At 47.2% G+C, this 10,624-nt stretch overlaps 1 protein-coding gene across 1 annotated transcript; it reads left to right on the top strand.

Annotated features, from left to right (window-relative positions):
• Nucleotides 1-5,430: 5,430 nt before the first annotated feature.
• RPL14 (ribosomal protein L14) lies at nt 5,431-9,009 on the top strand. Its single transcript, XM_086468530.1, has 7 exons — nt 5,431-5,534; nt 5,606-5,711; nt 6,214-6,315; nt 6,930-7,024; nt 7,741-7,840; nt 8,214-8,267; nt 8,837-9,009. Exons 1-7 carry the CDS (start codon nt 5,431-5,433, stop codon nt 8,984-8,986), a joined length of 711 nt encoding a protein of 236 aa, XP_086324656.1. The 3' UTR covers nt 8,987-9,009.
• The last annotated feature ends 1,615 nt before the right edge of the window (nt 9,010-10,624 follow it).

The raw sequence follows: 10,624 nt of genomic DNA, 5'->3' as shown, positions 1-10,624 counted from the left end.
CTGTCTTAAAACTGAGCTGTATCTTTTGGTACTGTGGAGATCTTGGAACACCTCTGCTATGGTACAAAAGATTTGCTTTGAAGGTGGAAAAAAATGCTTTCACACTTCAGTATCTGAACCGAAATTTAAATGCCTCATAGTTACCTCCAACAGCCGCTGAAGTTTTCAGTGTCCTTTTCTCTACCTTTCACAGAAATACTTTTTGTAGGTTCTCATTCTGAAACACGGGTCTGTGTTCCCCACGTCTTGTTTAATGCAGACAGTCGCAGGCAGTACTGACTTGTCACTGCATGTTATTTCAACTGTCTGGACAGAGTCTCAGACCTGGGACCTTTGTAACATTAATATGCTCAGCCCTTCGTTCAAGGCCAAGAGGAACAGGAGCCAGTCTGCAGGCGAGCAGATCTCCCTTTCTGTAGGGGGTTCGGGACCGCATTGCTGTAGTGCCTTGAACAGCCTTTCCACTGTTGTGGCCTCTGTTCCTTCCGCAGCACTGGGATCTACCCAGCAGATGCTTCTGCCAAACGCATTGTTAACTCGAGCTTTCCTGGAAGTGCTGCTGCCGTCATGCTCCAGAGAGCTGACTTCCTTGAAAGCCCGGGCATTTGCCACCAAACTTCTCATTCCCTTAAATCCTAAGACTGTAATTTTACCTACTGCTCAAGGAGTTCTTCATGGTCAGTGCCCCTTTTACCTGCCTGTCTTTTGTATAGCTTTGGTCTTCTTCAGCTGGCTTATGAAATAACCCTTGAAAGTCTCCTGCCACATCATCTGCCATCTCTTCCCTTTGTACACTGTTTCTGTTAATTCCTCTTAATGTTGCTGTAACGTGATCCGTGAAGCTGCAAGGGGAATACACCTGACAGGATTGTTACATGCTTCAGGACCTGCAAGAGAAGAAAAGAGCATCTCTGCTTCACTCCCCTCCTCCCCTTCTACCATCTCCTTTCGCCCGGATTTTCCAGCTACGTATTTCCCCAAACATCCTACAACTAGCTGCTGCCGATCACTGTAATACATTCTTCCCTCTCTGTCTTCTCAGGATTGCTCTGCATGTAGTTGCCCTTGCTTGCATCTTCCTTCTCTGAAGGGATGGTTACTCATTTCATGCACGGAGCTTTTCAGCGTGAGGAAGTAAAAACTAAAAGGGAGATTACCTATTCAGCAGCTGTTGCTAACAACTGAAGCCTGTGAGGCTGCCCGAGTGGTGGTTTCCACACAATTGTGTGGCATGTAAGAGATCTGCTTGTTGATGCACACGCTCACAAGTCAGGTTAACACTGGAGTGTGAATTCCAGTGGCACAGAATGTGTTTTCTATCCCAGCTTCATCTGTTCCCTGTACTGACTAGGTGGTGAGACAGGAGAACAGTGGCCAGTGTTTTTACCCATGAACAGTATTTTCAATTTCTGTGCTTTGTTTCTGTATCACCTTCTTACTTTCAGGTTTGGTTATGGGGTTGGGGTTTTGTTTTCTTCTGTTTTTCACATGCTCATAGATGATTTGAAAGGAACCAAGTGTCCTTTTAAATGGGGAAAAAAAAGGAGAAGAAAAAAAAAAAAGTGATTTTTTCAAGAGTATCAGCAGTGAGGGCTTTGTTCCTTCTCTGCTGGTATACTGCTATGTCCTGTCAGTCCTACTGGAGTAGGAGTACTTAAAATAAGGCAGCAGATATTACAAGATGATGGAGTGTTCTGTGGTACCCAAGTTACGTCTGATAAAACATAACATTTACTTCAGAATGCACAGGCATTACAGAGGATGGCATGAGATAAACACCTTAACTTATTCTGTGTGACTGATCTGGAACTGCAGTTAAAGGTAAAAAAGGACAGTTGGATGACACCATTAAAATGTTTTCTTCAGCTGTTGAATTTCTGCTGAAAATTGTATTCCGGGATATTTACTTGCCATACAAAACCTTTGTTTTGCTTTGCTTGTGAATGGCAGGGCCATTCAGATGTGGGTTTTGCACAAATGGAACGCGCTCGGAAGTTAGTCGCCTCAGAGTTGGCAGCTAAAGAACAAGTGAATTTGTTAAAAAAATCATTTGGACTCCCAGATGTACTTGGGTAGAGCCAGTGTCTGATCAAAGAATGCCTTCCCTCCATGAATCCCCTTCTGTTTTCCTTTTTCAGTAGTTCCTTCTTCCCCCTATGTATATACTTTCCCTCCTGTATCACCAGGGTACCCAGCTGCTCCCTCTTCCCTCTCCTGTTGGTTTCAGCTGGGAAGGCAGGAACTAGGGAACTTCCAGCCAGGCCCCACCATAGCTTCCAGCTTCTTCCAAGCCAGCACCATGGCTGCAGTTCAGTGCCACAGCAAAAAACCACGGCTCGGACACGCAGCCACCTCGGCTGCCCTTGGCTGTGGTGGTTGCTTCTGGAGGGGAGGGGCGGCAATGGGGAGGGTAGCGGCTTCGGTACCCATGGCTAAATCCTCCCCCAGGTGTAAGTCAGAACCAGATCAACAGGTGTAACGCTGTCCTGTCATCCGGGACTGAACAGGTCTCTGGCAGGGCCAGTGAAGCTAACAGCATTTGGGAATGTGTACAGTTACAGGTTATTATCTTTTTATACTCTTTACTGCCTGCTTATGAAGATTAATAAAATTGTGAAAAGCTAAGCCAAGTCTGTTTTTTTTTTTTTAATTGGTTTTTTTTCCCAATACCAATATTTTCATCTTGGTAGGCAAGTCATTTTTCTTAGAGGGATAGGAAATCTCTGAAGTGCTTTCCTGGGGGATGGAAATTTGCAGGCTGTGAAACTGATCCTGCGAGCTTCTGGAGTGGACAGTGCTTATCGTCTCCAGAATCCATATTCTCGGTAGGGAAACCCTGGTGGTTAAAACCAAGCCACCCCTCTTACACAACACACCTAAACATGTACAATCAACTGCTTTTAAACACTGCTAACATTTTACTTGGGGACACTGACGCCTTCTAGGGCTTCTTTCAGGTTCACCGCCATAATGGCAGTCTGAAAGCTCATGTGCCCGAGAGAAGCTGCAATTCCCAGTGACCGCAGAGTCCATCGAGATGCAGACTGGTTAGGAAAAGAACTGTTGGGCATTGGGAATAGGGACAGGATTATGTAACATGAAAAACCTCACCTAGGGAGAAACAGGAAGAAATTAATCCACCAGAAAAGAGACAAGATATGAAATGCGTATGGATGTTTCTGAAAGGGGGGTAAAAGTGACAGGCTGCTAAAGTGATCTGGAAACTGGGCAAAAGACAACCGTAACTTGTACTGCACAGCGTAATTCAGCATTGGGAAGATCAGGTTAGAGGACAGAAAAATAATGCTGAGTATAACAATTTAGAGTTTTTATTCCATTTTTAAGTTCAATTATTTCAGGAACAATGTTCACTTGGATGGCAATGGAGACGGTGTATCACAGAGTCTGCTCACTTGTGCTTAATACGGGAGTGTTTCTCTGTGCAGCGAGAGGGAGGCAGTATCTAGCCACTTGCTCAGCAATGTCTGTGTGGGCCGTGTATGGTTCTAAGGTTTAAGTCCTGAATTGTTGGCAGCATTGGATGCTAAGGCACAGCCCAGGTTTGGTGTTTTTTATGATGCCTCTTCTGGTTGTTTATGATATTAACATGCAGAAATGCATGCACACAGGAGAGTTATGTAGAACAGATGCAACCCTGCCACACTCCGAGTCATCAACGCAGTTGCTAGTGACGTTTGAGTATTTCTGCCATAAAACATGCAAAGGTCATTAAAAAGGCCAAAATTTTAGGTAGCCTCCCTTCCTTCCTCTTAAGTAGTACTGCAGAGTAATATTAGATCAAATGTTTTTCCAAATCACTGCAAAACAGAAGAATCCCAAAGCCATCTTCTACTGACTTCACCTAGAACTCATAGTTTAAAAATAACTGGTTTCATACATGTATCGATGGATTACTGCTCTAAAGGGTGGTAAAACAACGTTGCTGTAATGGTGTTCTGGTTGGGACTTTCAAAAATACCTGATGAGTTAAGTGCTCATTAACATTTTAATGATCTGTTCCCTGGGCACTTGCATAAAGTATCTACACCAGTTAAAATTGCTTAAGTGCATGTTTTACTTGCTCTTTTATTATAAAAACAAAACAAACACTAACCACTACGCTTTAGACAGCTGACTTAGGGTGTTCCATGCCGCTGTTGCCAGAAGAGAGGTCAGACCTACGTTCCGGCAGTGCTCTGCAGTGCGTTTTGCTTATGCTTTGCTACTCTCAAAGCTCTTCTGATAGCAAATGTTTTGGCTGACGTTCACGAGTGAAAATCCTGCTGAACGTGATGCACAGGCCTGTCAGTATCTTGATGCATGTCCATCAAAGCCAGCCCAGCGAGATGACACTCACCGTGGCACTTTTCTGCCAGGCCCCAATGGTCTGCAGGGCCCCCAGCTGCTTGCCCTCCCTCGGCAGCCGTGCTGCTGGGCAGGGCGAGGGCTACCACGCCAGGCTGGGCTCCTGCAGCCAGGACGGTGCTCTTTGGCCAGTCGTCCCATGGAATCTCCCTCCGCTGGGCACACTGTCTCTGCAGCTCTGCTCAAGGCTGCAAAGGTCTGCCCTGCACGTGCTGCACCGTGCCTTTGCTCTCTAGGAAACGCCACTCACGCAGCAGCGGGTACCAAGCAATGCAGTAACAGCAGCGCTGCACTTGTGCCTGGAGATGATGCGGTCCAGCAGCAGAACGAACACGTTCTTCTGGCAGCGCCCATGTGCATCTGTGACACCAGTGCTTGGGCGATGCCTTCTGCCATGGGCAGTGACTCACCAGCACAGGCCCGACGCCGGACACTGGCACGCGGAGTGCTAACTGTCCCCCTGCCTATCACGTGGAGTCAACGGAATGTTCCTTTTGGTTTTAAATCAACTTTTCACCGTCAGGTGGCATCACCTACTGAGCCGAACTGCAACGCTGGTTCTACCCTCTCCAGAAGTTTGTTCTGACCGTGTCCTACTCCCATCTCCTTCCCAAGCCCACGCTGCGTGTGTTCTCTCGCACCCAGAGCACGGCCTTGCCTCTTCCCACGCTGCTCTCTCAGTTCAGGGCCCAGTTCTGCGCTGCGATACGAGGCCCTCCGCACGGCCTCCCTCGGTGCGTCTGTCACTCATCCCCTCACCAAGACGCTCTGCCTTTCCAAGAGAGGGGCGATCTTTAGACGGCCTCGCAGAGCACGTTGGCTGTGCTCGGCCAGCTTTGCCCGGAGCTCACCACCTTCCCCACAGCCGCCTCCCACCGGCCCGCTCTCACAGGGGCTGGAACCGGAGCCGCGCCCTCGCCCGCGGCACGCTGCGGAGCACCGAGGCGGTCCCTGCCCCCCGCGCTCGGGAGGAACCGCAGCTCGCCGGCCCCAGGCAGCGGGACCGGCTTGGGGCAGCGCCCCAGATCCCCCACCGACATCCCCTCCGCCCGCCCGGCACCGCGCATGCGCGCGGCGGAAACGGCGGCGACCGCACTCCCCACCCTCAACACGCATGCGCATAGAGAAGCACTCCCCCCTCCTCCACGCGGCTCCCTTGGAGCGCATGCGTACTGATACGCCGGCGGTCCCGAGCCGCCGACGCGCGCGGCGGGCACCCTGCGCACGCGCACTCGGCCAGGCGGCACGCCGGCCCCGCCTCCACCCATGCGCAGTGGCGGGGCAGAGGCGGTTTCCGGCCGCCGCCGGGGCCAGCCCTCCCTTTCTGCTCGCGGGCGGCCATCATGGTACGTGCGGGCGGCCGGGGCCTCCGCGGCCGGGCGCCCCGGGGCCTCCCCGCGCCCTCCTGCCCTGCCGGCGCCGTCCCGCCTGTGTCTCCCTGCGCCCGGCCGGGCGGCGGGGGGAGCCGGGCGGCGGGGGGGAAGGCCCCGGCCGCCTCACCCGTGTTCGGCTGGGGCCGGGCCCCGCGTGCGGCCGTCGTTCGGCGGGGGGCCGGGCAGGGCCGGGCTCGGCGGACAGCGCCTGGCACGGTCGGAGCTGGCGCGTCCGCCCCTGGCTCTTCGTGGCCAGCGAGGTCGCTGCTTCTCCGCAGCGCCTCTTCCTCCTCCTGCCCGCGGCCTCCACGCGGGGCCAGGGCCGGCAAAAAGTAGTTGAGGGCGTTACCGTGGGCCCTTTGCCCAAGCGAAGGGGTTTCTTGGGAAGCTGTTCTAAAGGCTGTGAGAGTGTGGACTCTGGCAGTGGCCTTAGGTTATTTTTCCCCTAATTCCTGTCAATTCTTACTGCTCCCAGGTGTTCAAACGCTTCGTTGAGATTGGCAGAGTTGCCTTCATTTCCTTCGGGCCACATGCTGGCAAGCTGGTGGCCATCGTGGATGTTATTGACCAAAATAGGGTAAGCTATGAGTGCTGTACCTTTATTTTCTCTTTTCTGCCTTAACAGAAGCTTGTACACTAAGAGTATCGATTTTAAAAGAAATTTTCTGTGAATAGAGTTTTTTCGAAGAAAGGTGAGATTTAACAGCTGTTGTTGTATTTGAAACTTTAATCAGCAAGCTTTTTTCACTGGTAAGTGATGTATTCCCCTCTCTGCTGTGTTTCCTAGGAGTAGAAGTGGACAAGTGATGTCAGTTCGTGTCTAAAACTTATGAATGGAATGGTATTAATGTATGTTTGAAGCAAATGTTTGGGCTAGGGGACTTTTCACTTGATGTTCCTGAAAAATCTGGGAAAAAAAGAGGAAGCTTTTAAGTACGTTGCCTTAGTTCTGTGTGCTTTTTTTAAAGTTCTGTTTGTTTTTTTTCCCAAAGATGGGCCTTTAAAATTTTTTTCTGTAAAGTTTGGGTTGTATATGCAAGACTTCACAATCTTGGTTTTGTCTGCATAACATTTATTTCAATTTTGGACCATTGTTGTCAAGGCACTGCTCATACATTGTTGGGAAGCTGCTACCTAAACAAGTACGATGGGAAAATGCTAAAAACCCCCACGTGTGTGTTCCTTTTTCAGGCACTAGTTGATGGCCCCTGCAGTGGTGTCAGAAGGCAGGCTATGCCCTTCAAGTGCATGCAGCTGACTGACTTTGTTCTCAAGTTCCCACACAGGTGAGCTGTTGGCCTTTTTCTTTTGACTTGTGTAAACAAACAGGCTGTCACTTGATGACTGCACATTGTGATCTGGTGCTTTCTAAATCTAGAAAAGTTCATATAACATCAAGTCAATGGATTAACGTGTGTGCACAGTAAAAATTCGACAGACGGTGAACACGTAGTTGAATATATTTAACTTGTCATTACCAGTATTGGCTGATTACCCCTGTTCAGGAGGAAAGGAACTGGCACGCTGGCCTGGACAACTTGCAGATCGTTGTGGGGTGGATGCTGCAGGGGAAGCAGCCGCAGTGAATGGTGTGTGGCTTTGCTTTTCCTACTGCTTCAGTCAACGTCAGACATGGAATACGCTCCCTGCCTGCAGAGCCATGCTGGGATTGCGGGAGGCTGGACTCACTCTGTTCACTGTAGCTTAGGTGCTGTGTGGATTTCTGTGACTTGGAAACAAAACCTGCTGCCTGCCTGGCTCTGAAGCAGTGCTAGGAATAGCGCGTGAGCGTGCCCCTCGGAGTCGATTGTCCGTCAGTCCTAGCAAAGCACTCGCACAACAAATGCTAATTAGGCCATAGAGATGTGTGTGGCACTGACAGAAAGTGTCTGAAGTAACGTAGAAGCGTGATCTTGTATGAAATTTGATGGGCCAGCATCAGGGAGAGCCTTTTTTTTTATAAATATAGTCTGAACGTAGTTTTGTGACTGTTCTAACGCAGTGCTCGTCAGAAGTGTGTGCGACTTGCCTGGGAGAAGGAAAATATAAATGAAAAATGGGCTGCAACAAGATGGGCAAAGAAGATTGAAGCTCGAGAAAAGGTACAGTTTTTCACTGGATCAGGAATGCACCTTGTACTGCTTCTGCTTATTAAAATAAGGTGCAGTCTAATAAAGTAGGTGCTTTCAGTTGCAAGCTAAGATAAAGATAGACAAGGCATAGATATTTAAAAGTTGCTGGCTATCACCTTCAGCTATTTAACAGTAAATGTGGTTTTGTTCAGTCATTTCTATAACCACTTTTTTCCTGCACCATCACTTCCCAGCAAAGGCCTTAGTGAACTAGTTCCAGATGTGCAGCTAAAGCTAATTCGGAGATGATCAGTGTTACTTGGAATGCTCTGAAACAGTTGAGTTTTACTTCTTGCATATGTGTCTGTCAATCAGAGCTTCATGACTGATTCTTTTTGAACAGAAAGCCAAAATGACTGACTTCGATCGCTACAAGGTTATGAAAGCAAAGAAAATGGTGAGTGTTTGAGTATCGCTTCTTTATGGGGTTGGTGGTTGTAGCTTTCGCTCCAGAGTTGCATACAGGCGGTAAGCAGCCTTTTATAGCTGGCTTGGGTTACGGACGGACACAAAGTATGTGAATGCCTTGAGTTTTTCATGCTGCTTTGGCCACCACTTTCTGTTCAGTAGCCGCAAATTTGAACCCACACGCTCTGCGTCAGTCCTCCCAAGTTACAGCCGAGGAAGGAATTACCTGTTGGTGAAATGGGACGTTCTTGATGGGTTGCTGTTGGTATTTCGTTCTAAAATGGAAGTTGTTACACAGGAAGTACTGGGGTGCCCAGGTTACCAGCCAGAATGGTGGTGTCAGCTTGGTAGATCAGAACACTTTTAGGTGGAATTTGACATTTTAAATCTAAGGCATGGTAAATCTTTTGACTGTGATAATACAAATATAATTGGTTAGCCAAGGGTGATTATCAAAAAGGGCAGAATCTGAAAGCTTAGAATTTAAATTAAGGCATAATATTTGAGCTGTTGCTGTTTTCATTCTGATGAATAGTAAACATTTTCCTTTTTTTACAGAGAAACAGGATCATCAAGCATGAAATGAAGAAGCTGCAGAAGTTGTCTTCTAAAAAAGGCAAGAAGCCAGAGAAGTCAGAGAAGCCAGAGAAGATGGAGAAGGCACCAAAGTCTGAGAAGGTGCAGAAGGCACAGAAGGCACAGAAATAAAATGAACTTCTAGTTGTGTATGACTTTGTGTCCTTGTTCTGATTCTTTAAAATTAACAAATGGTTAAACATCTGGTTTAAATTGTAATCATAAGTTCACTTTTCCTTCTGACCAAGAATTGTTGTCCATCTCCTTTATTAATGTCCAGGTGTTTGGGTTCTGGTGTTTCCCAGAACGTGCAGAACTGTTGTTGTCGCTCGCGTTCTGTGGGGGGTGACCAACCACACAGGCTGTACCCAGCCCTTCAGTGCTCTCCGCCCGGTGCCAGCTGAAGTACTTCGGTACCCAGTTGTTTGAAGCAGGCCGGATCCTGATGTTCCGAAGCAGTCTGCTGTTGGCGGGGTTGGGAATGAACAAAGTCACTCACACAGTCCTGAGTGTGAAAGATGAGAAATAATAATTATATTAAATTTTCTGTGTAAATTAAGGCATAAGCTGAAAGTATGTGTTCTGGTTAGACCATAAGTGTGTTAGCATTTGAAAGGCTGACAAATTGATGTCCAAATGCTTTAAATTACTCCATATTTTCTAAAAAACTTCCACCGTTCTTTTAAGTAGTGACCTGGAATACTTACGTCCTTCACACGTTTGCCACCACAGGTGTCCTGTAAGTGCAGCTACAATAACTGGTGACGTAGAAACAAGATGGAAATTGGTGGCTTGTGTTTAAGCACATCTGCTTTTCAGAATGTTTCTAGTAAGAGTTTGTCAAGGCCTGAGCCTAATTACAGTTCCTTAAACTATGCAGCATATAATTCTTGTCTTTTAATTTAAGGCATTAAGTAAAAGGGGGAATAACCTAAAAATTACTCAAACCATCTGAAGCACAGAAGTGCTTGATTTAGTCTTTGCACTATCAAGTAATGTTTACACATCTCAATGTCAGCATCTTTTCCTGTGTAGTTTGTTGGCAGGGGATGTGTTTTCTTTATATTGAATGAAGAAATTGTGGAAGTCTTGAGGTCTCTGGTAATTGAAAATTGGAATTATTTTTACAGTCAAATATAAAATGGAGGAGGGAGGATATATATTTTCAAAAGTGAGGGTTTTAAGACCTTTAAATATATTGTGAAATATACTGATAGGCCTATGCTTTTACAAGTGTAAAGTTTAAGTAGTTATGTGGCTAGTGTTGCTTATTCCGACCGGAACTGTGTGTCTGCATCCTCAAACACTTTGTACAATGTTGTCTTGAGCTATTTATATGCCCTTGGAAACTGAGTTCAAGCACAACTGATATGGATGGGTGTAACTGCTAAGGAGAAACAAATCAGAGATGATGCAACTTGGGATTGAACCCCATATTCAAGCATCTGCAGATCTTGATTTTAAATTGGATTTTAAAGTGATTAAATCCACCTACTCTGAAACTCTTGACTTGAAAGGTACATCAGCCTGGAGGTCCTTCAAGGTGAAAGAGCTGTTCCTTAGGGTTGTTTTGAGGCTTTTTATGTACTACCGTTAAGCTCACTTATGTAAGATGGGAAAAATTGGTAAAAGTGGCTGTAGAGAAAACTGACGTGCCTTCAATCACAATGAGCTCACAAATGCATTTTCTACATGATGTGCTCATTTTGAAGGTATTTGCTTCCAATGAATAGCTTCGGCCGTGACTGCAGCAATTCATCCAGCGTTTTC

This window comes from Leptosomus discolor, chromosome 7 (assembly GCF_034619465.1).
Source record: "Leptosomus discolor isolate bLepDis1 chromosome 7, bLepDis1.hap2, whole genome shotgun sequence".
Lineage (NCBI taxonomy): Eukaryota > Metazoa > Chordata > Aves > Leptosomiformes > Leptosomidae > Leptosomus > Leptosomus discolor.
Note: the sequence above shows the minus strand (reverse complement) of the source record. Positions and strands in the feature narration are given on the sequence as shown.